Source organism: Schistocerca americana, chromosome 2 (genome assembly GCF_021461395.2).
Source record: "Schistocerca americana isolate TAMUIC-IGC-003095 chromosome 2, iqSchAmer2.1, whole genome shotgun sequence".
Lineage (NCBI taxonomy): Eukaryota > Metazoa > Arthropoda > Insecta > Orthoptera > Acrididae > Schistocerca > Schistocerca americana.
The window spans coordinates 445,553,015-445,575,400 of record NC_060120.1 but is presented as its reverse complement, the minus strand read 5'-3'; the positions used below and the strand labels follow the sequence as shown (position 1 = coordinate 445,575,400).

The following is a 22,386-nucleotide window of genomic DNA, read 5'->3' as shown; positions in this document are numbered from 1 at the left end:
TTATACTTATTTATTATTTATTTATGTACTAAAAGGCTGATAACATTTAATAGAAAATAGCTTTTAAAGAAAACTTCAATAAAAGGATTAATTTACCTTTCTCCTAAACTTTAAATATGAGAAAATGATTTCAGTATTATTTAAATTTAAGTAATAATGGTTTTCTTTTAGATTTGATCAAAGAATAGATACAGCAAAAATATAATATATTCATTTATTATTCTCTTATTAGATGGGTAGTGCAAGAGGAATTTATAACTGTAAAATAATAATAGCAGATTTTTCACAGATTACGTACCAGTAAAAGTAGTCATTATTTATGCCACAAACAATATGAACAGTTCATGGTACATAGTGTACAAATTATTAGACTTAATCTATCACATGGCCCAGTTCTTTATTAGAGACTAGGAGGGAAATGACCATGAAGAGAGCTGTTAAATTTATAGTTGACTGGTCTTACCATGTTTAGAAGTAAGGATTATATAATTATGTGTTAGTTTGAAAACAAGATTAAGTTAGAAGAGTATGTGGAAATGAAGAGCTCAGTTACAGAGGGCCAAACTGTTGTGGTACAGGAAAATGTCGGTGCATTGAAGAGAAAGATGTTAGTTGGGAGTTTCATCTGCAAGGAAATGTAGGATTGTGAGGGTAATGAAAAATGCCAACAGCCGAAAATCATGCAAACCATTCTTTAAAGAACAGGGGATTCTACCCCTACCATGTATCTATATACTAGAAGTTGTAATGTTCCTAAAAAAAAGCATGCTAAAAATGGAAATGTATTTATTCAAAATAAATCTGTACATGAACACCATACAAGGGCAAATAGTGACATATACAGACATCATTGTTATACCACACTGTGCAAGAAAGGTGTATATCACTCAGGTTCACATTTGTTTAATAAGCTGCCAAGTAACCTAAAGGCCATAAACAAAATCCATAGCTTTAAAAAATCTGTAGCATCATATCTCTTGGAAAACTGTTTTTACTCAGTAACACAGTATCTTGAAAAATAAGTTGGTTGTAACAATATAAAAATGTAATGTAACAATATAGCAATATAAAAATGTAACAATTTATAAATGTAATGTATACACCAATGTAACAGTATATTAATGTAATATCATTTTGTCCAACATCTAAGGTATGGTATATGTACCACAAAGATTCAGGACATAAATAAATAAATAAATAAATAAATAGGAAGTAGGGGGATGTTGAAAGGCAGATAAATGTCCTTAAAGTTGCTGTTTAGCTATAAATACAGCATGTTTCATGATTGCAACATCATTAAAAATTTGTAATATGTAATAAATTCACATAAATTACAGGGACAAGGAATTTCCAAGTACAAATTTTTATGAACTAATTCAAAAAGAAGAAAAATAAAGAAAAGAAAAAGGAAAAAAATACAAACAGATGTTTTAATATGAGGAAAAACATCAATGCTAAATTAACTTGTTTTGTTAAGTGTCTGCTGTAGATGAATGTGTATTCTTAAAGACGGTGACAAAGATAAAAGGGGAAATTTTTGTAGTTCTTAATTTTTGTCCATATAATCACTACTTCATCAATTTTATGTATTTGGAACTTAGACAAAACTAGAGCGTATAAATGGGTCTTCTTTTGATATTCTTAGTTCTTAATTTTCATATCCAGCAACTTGATGGGTTGAGAAGGGGGATGAGGGGCAGACAGGAACATTCTGTGACTAATAGAGACTTTTATAATGTGCCTAACCATTTTAGTTGACTTGGAACAGCATTCGTTGCTTTACTTTAAATTACTTAGATTCATCATACCCTGCAGGTGATGGTGGTCAAACACAAAGTGAGTGACATGAATCAATAGCCATGAAGTATTCTCAGCGTATACAATTATTCCTTGTTTTTCCTATTAATACCTTTATTAGAAAAATAAGAAATGATAAAAACTTACGTTCTTGGAATCTATCAGATTCTTCAGTTTTCTTGGCTGGTTTTGCAATATCCCCTTCTTCCTTTGATTGGACTGTTGAAGTCGATTGTTTCCCATGAGCCATGAGAGACTGAAATTTTTCTATTTCCTTTGTTCTGTCCACTGTAAATGATAGTTTCATGATTTTACTGATGCATTGTTTTCCATTAATCATATTATGAAGAAGAGCATTAAGAGAAGTGATGCAAATCAAATTATACATTAACAGACAGGAGCAGCCATTGCAGGTATTAGTGAATAGTGAACAGTAGTGAATAGTGTTTTATTCGTCTCATAACATACAATTTCTAATCATATGATTAGTGTACAGGAGACACGTCAAAAAATGGATAACACAACTTAGGCCTAATTGATACAAACAATTTTAACATTAATATAAACTTTTATTTTTCTTTCCTCCCTTTTGTGAAGGACAGCTACATTTACACACAAGACTATATGTAAATTTATCCTGCTCAAATGTTCAGTTCATCCTTCATGAACTCCTCAACAGTGTAGTAGCAGCGTTTGACAAGTATATCATATAGCTTTGTTTTCAGTGTCTCTAGCTTCATACTCAGAACATTCTTTCCTTTTAGCTTGTTGTGGATTTTCATTGCCATATACTGAGGAGACTGCGCATATAGGTTTAACCGATGAGTGGGAAGCATAAAATTGTCTTTGTTTCTTGTGTTATATGAGTGACTGAAACAGTTTTTCTCGAATAACTCTAAATTGCTATGTAGAAAGATGATAATATCATAGATGTATAAGGAGGGAACTGTTAATAACTGTTGTTTTTCAAGTAGTGGGCAACATGATGTCCTTGGATGGGCGGTACACATGTTCCTTATTATTCTTTTCTGTAGCTTTAGTATGCGCAATATATTGCTTGAATTTTCTCAAAAAATAATACCGTGCCTTACAACTGATTGAAAGTAGCTGTGGTATGCAATTTTCCTTGTATTCATGTCTGTTGCACCAGATAATATTTGCATAGCAAATGCAAAGCTACATAATTTGTTTAACAGGTAGTCAACATGTTTATTCCAATTTAAATTTTTATCTAGGTTTAACCCTAAAAACTTTACAGAATCTACTTCTTCTATATCCTGATTTTTATGAGTTATTTTAATTTCTTGGGGCTTTGACTGTTTTGTTCTGAACTGGACTATGTGGGTTTTGGGGATGTTCAATCTTAATCCATTCAGTTGGAACCATGTTTCTAGTTTGTTCATTGTGTTTATTATGTAGAGAGGGATGTTTTCTGGCTCCTGGTTTTCAATTATTTCTGTAGACATGCTAAAAACAAATTACAGGTGCTGCTAATCTACTCACATTCATAATCATGTGAATTACTTTTACATTACTTTACCAGCACCTTGCCCAATCTTTCCTCTGGTAGTACTAAGTATCTATCGCTGGACAGCTTGTAAATTATATATGCAAACCTTCCTCATGAATCACCCCATCTGTTAGTGAAAACTATCAAAATCACTACATTAGTTCCTCAGATTAGCTTTCACACAAAGCCAAAAAATGCAGCGGGGAACTTTAATTCATTATAGTCATGCCAACTGGCATGAAACATTTATAATATGTATAGGCCTACACAAACCTTTCTCATAAATCAGTCTATTTATTAGTGAAAACTGTGTCAAATTCAGTATAGTAGTTCCTGACATTAGCAGTCATATGCTGTGATGTGATCAAGTCTGCTGTCTTATATGAATCCTATCAGTACCACTGGGTATTGGCAACAACAGTAGCAAAAATGTAGATAAATTAATTTTCAAATATGAGCAATGTAAATTTGATATCCTGCATTCATTTATTATGGATTAAATGATTTTGATAATAAGTAAATTGGAAAAGTAATTATGTATATCTAAACTACAACTTTTAAATTTTTTGTGCATAGAATTTATAGTAACTGAATCAAGTAATTTGGTTATTAATAATATGAATGTTATTACTCTCTGTTTTGGTATTATGACTATTTGTGAAATAAACTGTGCTGTAATAACTACTGTAAGAAATGTATTGTTGGTTGATATTTATGTTCGTGCAATGCTTGGTGTAAGCACAGTTGGCAGTTGCTGTATGTAGTATGTGTCAGATGGTGGTAGCGGGCTGTGATTATTTTCTGTAATATAATTGTTGTGAAGACAAAATGTATTGTGACTGAGAAGATTATTGTGAAGGCAAAAAATACACAACAGAGAAGCTCAAAAGAAATTTATGTCATTCAGTGACCAATGCTACCTGCATGATCCACTTTACAGTGATTACAAACTCTTTACACATAAAAAAAAACCCTGAGCCAAACTCATCACCCAGAAAAAGATAATGGAGCTATCACACACTGAAATAAATGTTAGATTAGGAAAATCTTAAACTGAACAAGTCATCTTATAAAAATGCATTCAAATGACACAAATCTGAATATGGGAGATATGCCACTGAAACTTGAATATTGTCCAGAGCAGTGTTACAAACCGATAGAAAAATGCAGCAGGAAACTTTAATACATCATAGTTCAGCCAATTTGCATGAAAAATTTATAAATGGTGTAAACAAACCTTATTAATTATTCAGTCTGTTTCTTAGTTAAAACTGTGTCAAAATCCCTACAGTAGTTCCTGAGATAAGCCGTCACACAAAGACAGAAAAATGTAATGAGGGACTCCTTGTGCCTTCTTTTTATTACTCACATGCTGTTGTTATCTAATACCTCAGGTGAAGCAAGCAAATGGTTTGTAAACCATAATGATGCAATACATATGTTTATGTAATTTTCTTTTTGTAAGCACTACAATGAATAGATTAAAGTTAAAATGAAAAAGGCTGTTTGCATAATTTAAACTAAATTACTGTAAACCTTCTAAGTTGAAAGGTCATGGTTCATAAAACTTCGGCATTTTGTCCATAATTTCAATGGAGCCAGAGATGCTTCTGGTTCTTCTGAGTTTTACGAACTTTCAGGTTGGGCATCAGAGAATGACCATGAAAAGTCGATATGGTAGAAGCTTCACATGACCATCAAAGATTAATAATTGTCAAAGATAAATTTAACTATTGAATTATCATCTTTCAAGAATAAAATTTATCTATGGATTCTGTTGATCTGCTGTCTGACTCAACATCTGCTGAATTTTGTTCTACATGTGAAAATAATTAATTGTTGGCAGTATCGTGTTCTCTGATGAAACTGGCAGAAGACTTTGAAAACTTATAAGAAAAACACTTCAATGATATAAGAGGATAATTTTATTACTAAAAAGGAAACAAATCACGCTACTCAACGTTCAGAGCAGGTAGATTACTAAATGCAAAATCACAAGGGACACAGCACACTATATGCTTCACAACTGATACCTGGCCTTTGACGACAGTTTGATGATGGAAATTGTAATATTACTGTCTTAGAGAGCTTATAATATACTACATAATGCAAATCTAATGAAATTTGTTTTGTGTTAATTTCAGTTCTTATAACAAATAAAGTTCAAGATATAAACATAGGCTTCCGCGGCCATTGTCACATCCAATAAAATTTTTCTGGGATTGTGACCGCATTGTCATTATATGTAAAACTGTTGCAACAGGGACTGAAACATCAGTAGTTTTATATATATTGACAATGCGGTCACATTGGTTGACGATGTGGACACAATCCTAGAAAAATTTTATTGGAGAAAGTTCAAAATAGTTACTCATAAATAAATGATACAAACTGTTTTAATAACTTATGATAAACTTTTAAGAACAGTGAAAAGACATTGGAAAAATGTATATGTAAAAATGTAAAGAATGTTGTATAAACCCTGTGAAAATGTTAATATTAAATTTGGAATGGATTTATATGTTAATTATCAATATGAAAACCAAACTTTCAAATTTACACACCTTTTTGTAATTCATTAGTTATTATGGATGTTCACAAACAGCTATACTTTTGAACATTAATACTGAAATCAAGTCATGCAAAAACACTGCAAAAAGTTTGTAACGCTTCATAAATTAATAGTTTAAATGGTAACTAAACACATCGACAATGAATTATGCTTGTATTACAAGAAATTTTATAAATAGTTCAAGTACATGTCTCAAATATCTCAGTTCTTTGGATTTTGTTTTGGATTCATTACTGTGGTGGATTTTCATGAATTTTTGAGATATAATTAAATCTTAAAGTAATCTGAAACAGAACTGTACCATGCATCTTAAGTCATGCAACAAATTCCCAGAGTGAAAATCATTCCCTGACTGACCTAAGTAAAATATGCTGTTTATGGTTTTTGTAAATATACCATTCAACAAATAAATTAAAGCACTACATTAGAACTTTCATCATTAGCTAAGATGTTCTCAGGTTTGAAATTAATAATCTGATAAATATCTTTAGGATAGTAGTGGACACATTTTGGAATACATCTAAGAGGACAATTTGTTCATAGCCATACCCAAGTAGAATGACACGGCTTCTTTCAGCAATACTGTAGGTGTGCCCTGATGGGGTAGGAAGTGCAAATATGGTAGGTCGTTTGTGGACAGGTTTTGCACCTGAGTCTTCCACAGGTATATGTCTCCTGAGGCAAGGGTTTGAAATCAAGAAGGACACAGACATTGAATGTTCAATGTATATTTTTTGTGGTTAGAAAATTTTGCATTAGTTTCAAATATTTAAGATTCGTGAAAGCATTCAGGTTAAATCATATTTAAAAAGAAGCCACTGAAAAACAGCTGGCTGACTTAAGCACATTGCAAAAGTATAGAAAATAATGTGATAGTACTACATACTCAGCCCTTTGGTGAGTACTTAGATTTGCTGGAACATATGACAATATACCTCCATAAAACTGAAAGATTAGAATTCATGGTAAATGCACAAGGAGATTTTCCTACATACAGTTATCTAATAACATGCAAGTGTTTATTCTTATATAACATTTAATAATGGGATATAATATACCAGCAGTATGAATGTTTACAAGTAGTTCTAGTGCTGAATAAGAAAACATACCATTGGGTAACGCTTAGTACACCATCTCTGAACAGCTTTGATCTATAATTCACAAACATTGTAAACAATGTGTGAACCAGTACATATTCATTTAAATGATATGCTATTGTGAGCTACTTTTCAACAATAAATACTAATATAACACAAATGAGCAATATCCCTGCTCCCTGTTAATTATTGTATTGACATACATTTTCACTTCCTTTTACTTCATTTTCCTTCATTAACAATCTTCAAAATTTAACTTATAACCTAATTGTAAAGATGCCTTTATGCCAAAGCGAATGCAATGAACGAGCAACACTGAACAGAGCATTCACTTTGGTGTAAATAGGCAGTGAGCAGCATTCACTTGGAATTTGCAAATGTTCATGCGTGATCCATTGGTTGTCAGTCTTGGAGCGAGTCATCATAGGAAGTTCATGTTCCCACTGCTTCAGTGCTGAGGTTGGTGCAAACAGCGCAGAGAACATTTTCTTTTGTAGTAACTTTTTTTTCCGTATGCAAATATTGAAACTTGTAGAAATGAAGTGGATGGACAATTATATATTGTTGCTGACTGAGGAATAATGATCCCAGAGGTGCTTGTTGGTTCTGAGGGATCTGCAATTTAAAATTTAAATAAAAAACAGCCATTTGAAATAAAAACTCTTGTTAGATAACGTGATGGCGTATCACCTTTGCTGTTTAATTGTGTTCTAGAAAAAATTGTAAGGATCTGGAATTCGGAGCTAAAAAATCACAAAATTGAACCAATAACTCTGGGAAGGAAAACAAATGGAATCTAAGTAAACTGCTAGACTTTTGTGGATGATTTTGCAATACTTTCAGAAAACCAGACAGAAGCAGTTATTCAGATAAACCTTCTGGAAAAAATAGCAAACAGAACTGGTCTCAAAATTTCTGCTAAAAAAAAATTAAAAAAATACATGACAAATATAAAAAAAATGTGCCAAAATTCATAGAAACACGAACAGGTAAAATAGAGTTACTAAATAAATTTAAATATCTTGGAGAGACTATACAACAGAACAGACTAGAAAAATCTGCAATATATGTAAGAATTAACAAAATGGAAAGAGCATATGGTTTGACCAAAAATATTTACAACAAGAAATGTATATCTATAAAAACAAAATTAAAACACTACAACACAGTGGTACAACCAGAATGTTTATATGGATCTGAATGCCTAACAATGAACTATTATGTTTAACTGATTCCTTTGTTTAAATTTGAGTCTTTTTGGTAAGCTGTGCTTTGAGCATGAACTCATAGTTATTGGATATTTGATCTGCTACACTCTCTCTCACATTTTATGTTCACTGAAGCCAACCTCACGTATGCTCAATGGTAACTTTTGTGGAATTGACCTTTAGTGTCATGCTGTCATGCTTACAGGCCAATAGTAATTTTGTAACAATTGTATTTCGTTTATCTAGTCATTTTAGAACTCAGTTTATTATACTGATTCAAATTCTGTCATTCATTTCATTTCAACTTTAGCAAGTATACATATGCCTCAGTGATGATGCAGCTGTTACTAATTAATACTTGAACATAAAAAATAAACAGTCCTCAATTTGTAATTCCAGAATACCTTTCGGAGGAAGAAGTGAAATTAGCTGTTTGTTAGTATTTATAGAAGGAATACGTGCAAATGTTAGTAACATTTTCCAACTAATAATCTTCATGATTATTACAAAAAACACTATTATCTAACATATTTTATGAATTTTAGCACTGGAAGCTAAAAGCTACTTTATGCTGCAATGTGAGTAGAGCATTGCACACATTTTCAGTTTAAGAACATGATAGTGGTGCAAAGAGGTGCCCTACTGTCACGCACCTAAATTTTTAACTCTCTCTCAGAAAAGATACTTAGGAGATAAAGAATCTCTATTCAAAGCTTAAGTAAAGAAATATTTGTTAGAAATGATCTACTCATTATAGAAGAGTTTTATTCATAAAATGAGGACTTTTATTAAGAAAGAAGTAAATAATTACCTATATTAATCTGTAATAGGCAATTTACTTTATTTATTATCAGAGGGTTCTGTTCTACAGGTGTGCAATATCTTTATTTTTTATGATGAACTACATGGAATAATTATCCTGTAGAATCTTCTGTACGTAGTTCTTCAGGTAATTCCTTGTGGATATATATTTTTACTTTTCAGGATTATAACATATAAAATTATAGTACTACTTAAAACAAGGGAGGAACAACCACTCACATATAGCAGGTCAATGTGTGGAACACAGAAATATTAACAGAAAACAGTGTTCATCCAAGCTTTCGAGCACTAGTTCTTTTTCAAGCAACAGTATACACATTCACATTAACATAACACATGGACAACCAAACACATCTCGTGACAAAGTCAAGAGTAATTATTGATATTTCATTATTGAAAGCAGTTCCCTGAGCTGATGGATGTGGCAATGGGGTGGGGAAGGATGCAAGGAGGAGATAGGAGATAAAGTAAAAGGCAGATCTTTGGATAGAAGACTTTGCAGTCAGACAATAAGACGAGAAAAGTACAGAAGGTACAATGTATGTAGGAAGACGGCTGGGGGGGGGGGGGGGGGGCAGATCCTAACAGAGGGAAGGGGGAGAGGAGAGAAAGGTGAGGATGAAGAGGGAGATAGGGAGGAGGAGAGAAGGGAAAGGGGTTGAAAAAGGAGAGGGGTTGCGGAGAGGGAGGATGCCACATGGAGAGTGCAAGAGGGGGGGGGGGGGGGGGAGAGAAGTGTTGTCAGAGGTGGCAGTGCATGATCTGGATGGAGAAGGAGTAATGTGAATGTGGACAGAAGAGAGAAGGGAAAGGGCACAGTGAGGCAGTGGGAACATGTTATCAGAGGTTTAGGTCAGTTGGATTGTGAGAGTGCAGGATGTGTTGGATAGGCAGTTCCCAGTTTCGCTAGAGAAGAGTTTCTTCTTTCTTTGTTTGGGTCATTTAAGGACCACGCACCAATTTCAATGCTTCCTTCTTTGTTGTTCTTTCTTTTTCCTCTAGTATTCTTTCATCTTTTCACTATATATCCTTTTTCTGTCCTCGGGCCATTTTGACCCCGTCCTCTTCTTCGTCCTGCCTTGGAATCCTTCCATTTTTAACACTTTTCTCTTGAAAATCTCTCTTTCTGTTGCACCTTTTTCACATATGTTGTTTCTTTCCAAACCCTTCCTAACTTCTTGAATTCAGGCCGTTGTTGACTTTGTGTCCCAAAGATATTTAAAAATCTTTTTGGTTAACCTGTTGCTGTTCATTCTGTATAAGTGCCCAAATAATAGCAGTCACCTCTTTCATAGTGTTTCATTTATGTTTTCTATGTTGCGATAAGCTTCTTCATTGCCTCTTAATTTCCATACGTCTGTATTTTTTGGTGGCCCAAGTATTTTTCGAATGATTTTTCTTTCTACAACTTTAAGTTTATGTAATTTGTGGTTCAGCTTGCATAGCTACACTCTGGTTTTACTACTGTGTTGTAGTGCTGTATCTTGAAATTTTTAGACAGACACCTTTTGTTGTAGACATTCCTAGTTATTCCATAAGCTCTCTCCATTTTACGTATTCTTTCTTCTACAGCAAATTTTTCTAAGCCATTTTCTTGGATTATTTCTCCCAAATATTTAAATTTATTTACCCTCTTTTCTGGCCAATATCTGTTGCCACAGATTCTGGAGCATTTTTATATTTGTCATAAATTTTGTTTTTTTCTACAGATATTCTTAAACCTGCTTTGTTGGCTATTGCTTCTAAGAGATTTATTTGTATTCCAGCTTTTGTTAGGTTTTCAGAAGTAATGCCAAAATCATCTGCAAATGCTAAACAGTGAATTATATACCTTTGTTTTTAGTTCCCAGTCTGATTGGTGATAGCTTCTGTTACTTTAGTTTTTGTTTCCATTCTCTTACTATTTTCTCTAGTACACAGTTAAAGAGGAGTGGAGACAGGCCATCACCTTGCCTTACATCTGTGTTTATGTTGAATACCTTTGATATTACACCTCAAAACTGCTTTTGATTTGGTGTCTGTGAGCATTTCACGAATAAGGTTTGCTAATTTAGATTTGATGCCAAATTCTCTGATCACTTTATCTAGTATTCCTATCAACCGAGTCAAATGCTTTTTAAAATCTATAAATGTTACAACTATATCTTTGGAGTTTGCATGTCTATGATGAAATATGGACTTTATGTTGAAAATCAGCTCTGAGCAAGATCTGTTCTTTCTAAATCCACTCTGATATTCTCCCAAACAGCTATCAAGTGTTGCTTCTACCTTGTTTAGTAGTATTGTTGAAAATATTTTATAACCCTCTGGCAACAAAGATATAACTCTGTAGTTATTTACATTTTGCTTATCACCTTTCTTGTGCAAGGGATGGATGAGAGCCACTTTCCAGTCTTAAGGTATCTCTAGTTCCCCATATTTCTTCAAACATGAGCTGAAGGTTAGTTATAATTTTTGGTTGAGACCATTTAATAATTTCAGCTGTAATAGAGTCTTCTCTAATGGCTTTGTTGTTTTTTGGAGTACTTATTGCTTTTTTAGTTTCTTCAGCTGTAGGTGGTGGACAGCCTTCTGTATTTTCATGGACATTTTATTTTATTTACTCTTCATAATTACAGCCTATTCTCTCAAAAGCTAAAACAGACCATACAGAGTACATTTCCTTGGATAGTAATAAATGTATATACAGGGTGTTTCAGAAATGACCGGTATATTTGAAACGGCAATAAAAACTAAACGAGCAGCGATAGAAATACACCGTTTGTTGCAATATGCTTGGGTCAACAGTACATTTTCAGGCAGACAAACTTTCGAAATTACAGTAGTTACAATTTTCAACAACAGATGGCGCTGTGGTCTGGGAAACTCTATAGTACGATATTTTCCACATATCCACCATGCGTAGCAATAATATGGCGTAGCCTCTGAATGAAATTACCCGAAACCTTTGACAACGTGTCTGGCGGAATGGCTTCACATGCAGATGAGATGTACTGCTTCAGCTGTTCAATTGTTTCTGGATTCTGGCGGTACACCTGGTCTTTCAAGTGTCCCCACAGAAAGAAGTCACAGGGGTTCATGTCTGGCGAATAGGGAGGCCAATCCACGCCGCCTCCTGTATGTTTCGGATAGCCCAAAGCAATCACACGATCATCGAAATATTCATTCAGGAAATTAAAGACGTCGACCGTGCGATGTGGCCGGGCACCATCTTGCATAAACCACGAGGTGTTCGCAGTGTGGTCTAAGGCAGTTTGTACTGCCACAAATTCATGAAGAATGTCCAGATAGCGTGATGCAGTAATCGTTTCGGATCTGAAAAATGGGCCAATGATTCCTTTGGAAGAAATGGTGGCCCAGACCAGTACTTTTTGAGGATGCAGGGACGATGGGACTGCAACATGGGGCTTTTCGGTTCCCCATATGCGCCAGTTCTGTTTATTGACAAAGCTGTCCAGGTAAAAATAAGCTTCGTCAGTAAACCAAATGCTGCCCACATGCATATCGCCGTCATCAATCCTGTACACTATATCGTTAGCAAATGTCTCTCATGCAGCAATGGTAGCAGCGCTGAGGGGTTGCCGCGTTTGAATTTTGTATGGATAGAGGTGTAAACTTTGGCGCATGAGACGATACGTGGACGTTGGCGTCATTTGGACCGCAGCTGCAACATGGCGAACGGAAACCCGAGGCCGCTGTTGGATCACCTGCTGCACTAGCTGCGCGTTGCCCTCTGTGGTTGCCGTACGCGGTCGCCCTACCTTTCCAGCACGTTCATCCGTCACGTTCCCAGTCCGTTGAAATTTTTCAAACAGATCCTTTATTGTATCGCTTTTCGGTCCTTTGGTTACATTAAACCTCCGTTGAAAATTTCGTCTTGTTGCAACAACACTGTGTTCTAGGCGGTGGAATTCCAACACCAGAAAAATCCTCTGTTCTAAGGAATAAACCATGTTGTCTACAGCACACTTGCACGTTGTGAACAGCACACGCTTACAGCAGAAAGACGACGTACAGAATGGCGCACCCACAGACTGCGTTGTCTTCTATATCTTTCACATCACTTGCAGCGCCATCTGTTGTTGAAAATTGTAACTACTGTAATTTTGAGAGTTTGTCCGCCTGAAAATATACTGTTGTCCCAAGCATATTGCAACAAACGGTGTATTTCTATCGCTGCTCGTTTAGTTTTTATTGCCGTTTCAAATATACCGGTCATTTTTGAAACACCTTGTAGCAACTACTTATTCTTGATACTTAATTTTTTGAGTACTACAATTACTTCTACTAATATAAAACTACAATAAAACCCTTAACCAGTTACCCAGCTACTAATGCCCTATGAATATGTTCTCTATTTGTTCATTTATTGTAGATGGTTTTTTCTACTACTGGATCTACACTCGTACAACCCCGATCAACAGCCATTTTCTGCTGGATTCCTTTGGCATCTGGCAGCACATCAGCAACGTTTCCACCATAGCAGTCAATTACACCCATCACTGTTATATCTTAAAGTCCACATTTTCACAATCACTTGCAACAATGGAATGTATGTTCTTGGAAAAACTATTTCATTCAGAGGTCACCAACCACAGTTACCTTCACTCTACCTGCAGGGTATGGTGTCCAGCCTGAATGACAGCATGCTGACTATGGTTGAATGCCTCATGAAGTCTTCCTTGGCCTTCCTGAATTCTGTGGTTGCAGTATCGTCCAAGATCTAGACTCATTCTTAGAGCTGCTTTGGGATCCACCATACTTAACCCTTTTAGTGCCAAATACGATCTGATCGTGATCCAGATTTTCGGCGAAAAATGCCAGTAACGATCTGATCATGATGCCTTTCTCATTCATTTTTTCCGCGCTCGAAGGCAAAGTTGTTAGTATTTCCTAGCGAATGAGAAAGGCATCACGATCAGATCGTATTTGGCACTAAAAGGGTTAATACCTGGCATGCATTACCTGACACATCTCCATAGAGTGCACAGTTCCACAATGTGTGTTCTGATGTACCCACACTGCCACAGGCACAGCTATCATTAGTCTGTCTTTTGATTTTGTTTAGATACATTGTATACCAGCCCTGGCCAATCAGGTAATGTATCAATGCACTCAATGGGTTAAGAAACCTCATTTTTAATCTCTTCCTGATGTTAAGGAGAAATTTGTATGTTCTCCTGTCTCCACCTGACATGTCCCATTCAGTTTTCCATGGTTGTAATAAGTGATCTTTTATTATCTTTCTCGAATTGGCCATTTGTACTTCCATTTGATTGCCTTTCCTTAATCAGTAAAAAGCTCCCCTTTTCCTAATTTGCAAGTCTAGTGAGCATATTCCTAGAATTATTAACAAAGCTTCAATTGCAGATAGTGCAATAGGTGACCATTAATCTTCGAAGGACTCCTCATTGAGCTCTTCTCGCTAATGAGGCTGGTTTCACGAGCTGCAATCTATGGGCCCAAACACTCCATATTCTATGATGGATGTTAACGTAGATTGGTGGTATATTCTGATTGTTTCCAAGGGAAGCTGAAATTCTCTATTTGCAATGGTTATAATTTTAGTCATCATATATGTACATTTTCTGCCTGCTTCCTCTATATGATGTGCAAAGTTATGCTGTTTGTCCAAAAATACTCCCAGATATCTTACTACTGCTCTTCTCCTGATCATTACATCATTTAATTTTGTTTTAGAGTTTCTTACTAGATTCCATTTCAGCACGAGGTATGTTGTTTTGCGAGGTGTCAGTGACAATTTAACACTTCAACACCAGCCCTCAAGTTCGTGGAGCAATGCATTACACGTCTTCTACAATTCTTTTGGAGTCACCACTTTACAAAGAATAGCACATCATCAGCAAATGCTACCAGTCTGCTTAAGTTAGTGTTGTTATGTAACTTATGCAGTATGGGCTGCAGTGCTCCATCCCAAAACTTTGGACGACACACTGATCCCTGCAGACACCCTTTTGTTATTGTCTTCATTATACAGCATTTAACAAAGCCATAACAGTGACAAAAATGTCACAGTACTGTTCAGAAAATGTAATCTGGTGTAAATGCTAATGGGAAGAGAGAGTTGCATCTGGTTTCAATGTATTTTCAATTTATTGATGAGGTTGAAGTGTATCTCCTAAGACTAAAGGAATTTAATCACTTAGGACAAACTAAGCCTCTTGTGTTCTCCACTGATGGAAATGCGAAGTTAGTTGGTACTCTGGCATAGCCATATGAATGATTAACTAGGAACACACTAGAAGAAGCCATTATGGAACTGTCTACAGGTACTGAATGCACACCACCATCCACAAAACTATGATGGAAGGGTCAGAGCAAGCTCAAATATTGAAGTCACTTTAGCAAATATGGCAGTGGCATGCTATGTGAAAGGCTGGAAGGTTGAGAGTGGAATGAAATTGAGTGTCCACAATATCATACACTATACCGTCACTGGAAGGGAAATCCAATATATCACAGAAAAAAGTGCACATGAGGTCCAAATACAACATCACGGACACTAACTTGGACGAACCAAGAAGGGTGTTTCAGTGTCCAGGAAGTCCAACATTGATGATAATGTAGATGTGAAAGAGCAAGAATGGACAGTGGGAATACATAGAGCAATGGAGGTACTGATACCTGACAACAAAGGTCATTCTAAAGGAATAACTTGCATCTGAACTGAGGCTACAGAAATTAAAATGTGAAACAAGAAGAGCCAGTAAGTTATGCCAGAGCAGCATGACCTAAGAAGAAAGAGTCTGAAGGCTGCAGAGATACAAATATGTTCAACAAAGTATTAAGGACGAGTTATGGAAAACAAAAATGGAATGATGGAAGCAATTTGTGGGGGCTAATTTAGAAACCAATCCCTGAAGTGTACCATATATAATACAATGTGAGAAAATATGATCACCAACAGTCTTATCCGTGCTCAGAAGGAATGATGGGATGGTAACGGAAAGTTGGGAACAGTCAGCTGCCCTGCTAATGGAATCACTACAAGAAGAAATTAGGCAAATAATTCAAGACTGAAAAAGAGAAAACCTCCAGGACTGGAAGGGGTCCCTGCTGAAATATTACTTGTATTATATGCCCAATCATATAGTTACTTGCATGAACTTTGCAATGAGTGTCTCTTGAAAGGTTGTGTAGGGATTGAAGAGGATATTGTATAGGTCCAGTGGGCATAGGATACCACTGCGGGGAGGAGTGGGAAGGATAAAGGCTGGGACATTCCTCATTTTAGCGCATGATGAGAGGTAGTCGAAACCATGGTGGAGAATGTAATTCAGTTGCTCCAGTCCCAGCTGAAACTGAGTGATGAAGGGAATACTCCTCTGTGGCCAGATGGTGTGACTTTGGAGATGGTTGGCGACTGGAGAGATAAGGCATGGGTGACCTGTTTCTGTACAAGGTTGGGAGGCTAATTACAGCCTGTAAAGGCCTCAGTGAATCCCTTGATATATTTTGAGAGGGACTTCTCATCATCAAAGATGTGATGGCCAGGCTGTATGGAAGGTACTTCTTGATATAGAATGGGTGACAGCTTATCTTGTAAGGAAGGGTCCCTTTCACCATGAAAGGGCAGGGTGAAGCAAATGTGGCAGAAGATGTTGAGATTCTGGAATATTGTGGGTAGGGTGTCCTCACCCTCAATCCAAAACACAAAGATGTCATCAACAAGTCTGAACCAGGTGAGCAGTTTGTGATTCTGGGTGGGTAGGAAGGGTTCCCGTAGATGGCTCATGAATAGGTCGGCATAGGATGGTGCCATGCGGGTTCCCATTGCCATACCCTGGATTTGTTTATGGTTGATGCTTTCAAAAGAGAGGTAATTATGGGTGAGGATATAGTTGGTCATGGTGACCAGGAAGGAGATTGTGAGTTTGAAATCTGTCAAGTGTTGGGAAAGGTTGTGTTCAATAGTAGCAAGGTCATGGGCATTAGCGATGTTAGTGTGAAGGCAGATGGCATTAATAGTGATGAGCAGGGCACTGTGTGGTAGATGAACAGAAACTGTGGAGAGATGATGGGGGAAATGGTTGGTATGTTTTATGTAGGGAGATAGGTTGCAGGTAATCTCATATGAGATCCAGCCTTCATGAAATCTTCCCCACTCCACCAAGAGTGTCTTTCCGCCATCCACCTAACCTTCATAACCTCTTGGTTCATCCCTATGAAATCCCCAAACCACCTTCCATACCATCTGGCTCCTACCCTAGTAACCGCCCCCGGTGTAAAATCTGTCCCATGCACCCTCCAACCACCACCTACTCCAGTCCTGTAACCCGGAAGGTGTACACGGACAGAGAGCATCCAATGTGCCACACATTGCAAAACATCCACTGCCAACTGTAGGCAACAGGTATGGTCATAGCACGCAAACAGGTCCGTAACAGGCCCATCACAGGAGAAGCGGGTGCAGTTGGTGTGATAGCTGCTGTTGCCATGAACCCACACATGAGTACACGGGACATTGCGAGAGCCGGTGGACTGAGTCAAAGTAGTGTCATGCGCATTCTGCATCATCACCGCTTTCACCCGTGTAATGTGTCGCTACATCAGCAATTACATGGTAATGACTTTAATCATTGAGTGCAATTCTGTCAATGGGCATTAACAGAGAATGCATTGCAGTTCTACCTGTTTACCGATGAAGCGGGTTTCACAAACCACGGGGCAGTGAATCTACGGAACATGCATTACTGGTCCGTGGACAATCCTCGTTGGCTCAGACAGGTAGAGCGACAGCAACCATGGACTGTAAATGTATGGTGCAGAATCATTGGCGACCACCTCATTGGTCCTCACTTCATTGCAGGGGCCTGAACAGCTGCAACATACATCATGTTTCTACAGAATGATCTGCCACCGTTGCTCAAAAATGTCCCACTGGAAACATGTCGACGTATGTGGCATCAGCATGATGGTGCACCTGCACATTCTGCAATTAACACTAGGCTGACCCTTGACAGGATGTTCGACGGGCGTTTCATAGGATGTGGAGGACGCATAAATTGGCCAGCCCGTTCTCCTGATCTTACACCTCTGGACTTCTTTCTGTGGGATACGTTGAAGGAGAATGTTTACCGTGATGTGCCTACAATCCGAGAGGATATGAAACAATGTATTGTGGCAGTCTGCGGCGACACTACACCAGATGTACTGTGGCGTGTACGACATTCATTACGCCAGAGATTGCAATTGTGTGCAGCAAATGATGGCCACCACATTGAACATCTACTTGCCTGACACGTCGGGACACACACTATTCCACTCCATAATTGAGGTGTTAGCATGTGGACATAATGTGCTGTTCCAGTCTCTTCTGTACCTAAGGTCCATCACCATTCCCTTTGGATCCCTACGTAATTTGGTGCTCTCTGATACACACGATCGAGCAGCAGAGGAGTGGTACTCAAGCGTCAACTTTAGGTTACAATATCTCCGGATGTAATTAACATTTTACAATGCAACAAACGGCACTGATTACGTATTTGTTTGTATGTTCAGATGTGCTAACAAAACTAATGGGGTTCCATTTAAAAAAATGTAGGTTTGTGTTAAAAAATATACTTCCGTGCATTTTATATGGTTTGTATTAACCAATTACACTAGCCCCTCTCCTCATGTTCAGTCTGTGGAATCGATTCATCAGTATTTGATGTGGTTTCGAAATATAACCAGCAGTAATGTTAGGTGACTCACTCTGTATATATATATAATAGAGGGAAACATTCCACGTTTTCAGGTTGTTGGTGTAATGGTGTAATGTTGAACCATTACACCAAAACCTAAAAACAGCTTTCGCATCCCGCAACAACCCTCCCGACCTGGTACAGATGCAAATATCCAGAGCCACTTCCTCATCTCCTCAACCCCAGAACCTCCCACAGAAGAACCACAAAAGTGCCCCACTTGTGACAGGATACTTTCCGGGACTGGATCAGACTCTGAATGTGGCACTCCAGCAGGGATACGACTTCCTCAAATCCTGCCCCGAAATGAGATCCATCCTTCATGAAATCCTCGCCACTCTACCAAGAGTGTCTTTCCGCCGTCCACCTAACCTTCGTAACCTCTTGGTTCATCCCTATGAAATCCCCATACCACCTTCCCAACCCTCTGGCTCCTACCCTTGTAACCGCCCTCAGTGTAAAACCTGTCCCATGCACCCTCCCCCACCACCTACTCCAGTCCTGTAACCCGGAAGGTGTACACGATCAAAGGCAGAGCCATGTGTGAAATCACCCACGTGATTTACCAACTGACCTGCCTACACTGTGAAGCTTTCTATGTGGGAATGACCAGCAACAAACTGTCCATTCGCATGAATGGATACAGGCAGACAGTGTTTGTTGGTAATGAGGATCACCCTGTGGCTAAACATGCCTTGGTGCACGGCCAGCACATCTTGGCACAGTGTTACACCGTCCGGGTTATCTGGATACTTCCCACTGACACCAACCTGTCAGAACTCCAGAGATGGGAACTTGCCCTTCAGTATATCCTCTCTTCCTGTTACCCATCAGGCCTCAACCTCCACTAATTTCAAGTTGCCGCTGCTCATACCTCACCTGTCATTCAACAACATCTTTGCCTCTGTACTTCTGCCTCGACTGACATCTCTGCCCAAACTCTTTGCCTTTACAAATGTCTGCTGGTGTCTGGTGTGTGTGTGTGTGTGTGTGTGTGTGTGTGTGTGTGTGTGTGTGTGTGTGTGTGTGTGTGTGTGTGTGTGTGCGCGCGCAAGTGTATACCTGTCCTTTTTTCCCCCCTAAGGTAAGTCTTTCCGCTCCCAGGATTGGAATGACTCCTTACCCTCTCCCTTAAAACGTACATCCTTTTGTCTTTCTCTCTCCTTCCCTCTTCCCTGATGAAGCAACTATGGGTTGTGAAAGCTAGAATTTTGTGTGTGTGTTTGTGTATCTATCAACATACCAACACTTTTGTTTGGTAAGTTACATCATCTTTGTTTATATATCTAAAAACACAGATGATGTGACTTACCGAACAAAAGTGCTGGCAGGTCGATAGACACACAAACATACACATGAAATTCAAACTTTCACAACCAACGGTTGCTTCATCAGGAAAGAGGGAAGGAGAGGGAAAGATGAAAGGATGTGGGTTTTAAGGGAGAGGGTAAGGAGTCAGTCCAATCCCGGGAGCAGAAAGACTTACCTTAGGGGGAGAAAAGGACAGGTATACACTATCACACACACACACACACACACACACACACACACACACACACACACACACACACACACACACACACACACACATATATATATCCATCCGCACATACACAGACACAAGCAGACATTTGTAAAAGCAAAGAGTTTGGGCAGAGATGTCAGTCGAGGCGGAAGTAAAGAGGCAAGGATGTTGTTGAATGACAGGTGAGGTACGAGCGGCGGCAACTTGAAATTAGAAGAGGTTGAGGCCTGGTGGGTAACGAGAAGAGAGGATATACTGAGGGGCAAGTTCCCATCTCTGGAGTTCTGACAGGTTGGTGATAGAGGGAAATATCCAGATAACCCGGACGGTGTAACACTGTGCCAAGATGTGCTGGCCATGCACCAAGGCATGTTTAGCCACAGGGTGATCCTCATTACCAACAAACACTGTCTGCCTGTGTCCATTCATGCAAATGGACAGTTTGTTGCTGGTCATTCCCACATAGAAAGCTTCACAGTGTAGGCAGGTCAGTTGGTAAATCACGTGGGTGCTTTCACACATGGCTCTGCCTTTGATCATGTACACTTTCCGGGTTACAGGACTGGAGTAGGTGGTGGTGGGAGGGTGCATGGGACAGGATTTACACCTGCAGCAGTTACAAGGGTAGGAGCCAGACGGTAGGGAAGGTGGTATGGGGATTTCATAGGAATGAACTAAGAGGTTACGAAGGTTAGGTGGACAGCGGTAGGACACTCTTGGTGGAGTGGGGAGGATTTCATGATGGATGGATCTCATTTCAGGGCAGGATTTGAGGAAGTCATATCCCTGCTGGAGAGCCACATTCAGAGTCTGTTCCAGTCCCAGAAAGTATCCTGTCACAAGTGGGGCACTTTTGTGGTTCTTCTGTGGGAGGTTCTGGGTTTGAGGGGATGAGGAAGTGGGTCTGGTTATTTGGTTCTGTTACAGGTTGGGAGGGTAGTTGCGGGATGCAAAAGCTGTCTTCAGGTTGTTGGTGTAATGGTTCAGGGATTCCGGACTGGAGCAGATTCGTTTGCCACGAAGACCTAGGCTGTAGGGAAGGGACCATTTGATGTGGAATGGGTGGCAGCTGTCATAATGGAGGTACAGTTGCTTGTTGGTGGGTTGATGTGGACGGATGTGTGAAGCTGGCCATTGGACAGATGGAGGTCGACGTCATGGAAAGTGGCATGGGATTTGGAGTAGGACCAGGTGAATCTGATGGAAGCAAAGGAGTTGAGGTTGGAGAGGAAATTCTGGAGTTCTTCTTCACTGTGAGTCCAGATCATGAAGATGTCATCAATAAATGTGTACCAAACTTTGGGTTGGCAGGCCTGGGTAATCAAGAAGGCTTCCTCTAAGCGACCCATAAATAGGTTGGGGCACGAGGGGGCCATCCTGGTACCCATGGCTGTTCCCTTTAATAGTTGGTATGTCTGGCCTTCAAAAGTGAAGAAGTTGTGGGTCAGGATGAAGCTGGCTAAGGTAATGAGGAAAGAGGTTTTAGGTAGGGTAGCAGGTGATCGGTGTGGAAGGAAGTGCTCCATCGCAGCGAGGCGCTGGACGTGCAGAATATTTGTGTATAAGGAAGTGGCATCAATGGTTACAAGGATGGTTTCTGGGGGTAACAGATTGGGTAAGGATTCCAGGCGTTCGAGAAAGTGGTTGGTGTCTTTGATGAAGGATGGGAGACTGCATGTAATGGGTTGAAGGTGTTGCTCTACCTAGGCCGAGATACGTTCTGTGGGGGCTTGGTAACCAGCTACAATGGGGTGGCTGGGATGATTGGGTTTGTGAATTTTAGGAAGAAGGTAGAAGGTAGGGGTGTGGGGTGTTGGTGGGGTCAGGTGGTTGATGCAGTCAGGTGAAAGGTTTTGTAGGGGCCTAAGGTTCTGAGGATTCCTTGAAGCACCGCCTGGACATCAGGAATGGGATTACCTTGGCAAACTTTGTATGTAGTGTTGTCTGAAAGCTGACGCTGTCCCTCAGCCACTTACGCGGAACAGTCAAGTACCACGGTCGTGGAACACTTGTCCACCGGAAGAATGACGATGGATTGGTCAGCCTTCAGATCACGGATAACCTGCGCTTCAGCAGTGGTGATGGGAGTAGGATAAAGGTTTTTTAAGAAGTATTGAGAGGCAAGGCTGGAAGTCAGAAATTCCTGGA

General features: G+C 38.7%; 1 protein-coding gene across 1 annotated transcript in view; it reads right to left on the bottom strand.

Annotated features, from left to right (window-relative positions):
• Positions 1-22,386, bottom strand: part of LOC124596100 (UPF0193 protein EVG1) — a 169,195-nt gene that overhangs the window by 48,489 nt on the left and 98,320 nt on the right. The window contains exon 3 of the mRNA XM_047135106.1: positions 1,945-2,085. Within this exon, the coding sequence (XP_046991062.1) occupies positions 1,945-2,085 (141 nt within the window). The remainder of the gene's footprint in view (positions 1-1,944; positions 2,086-22,386) is intronic.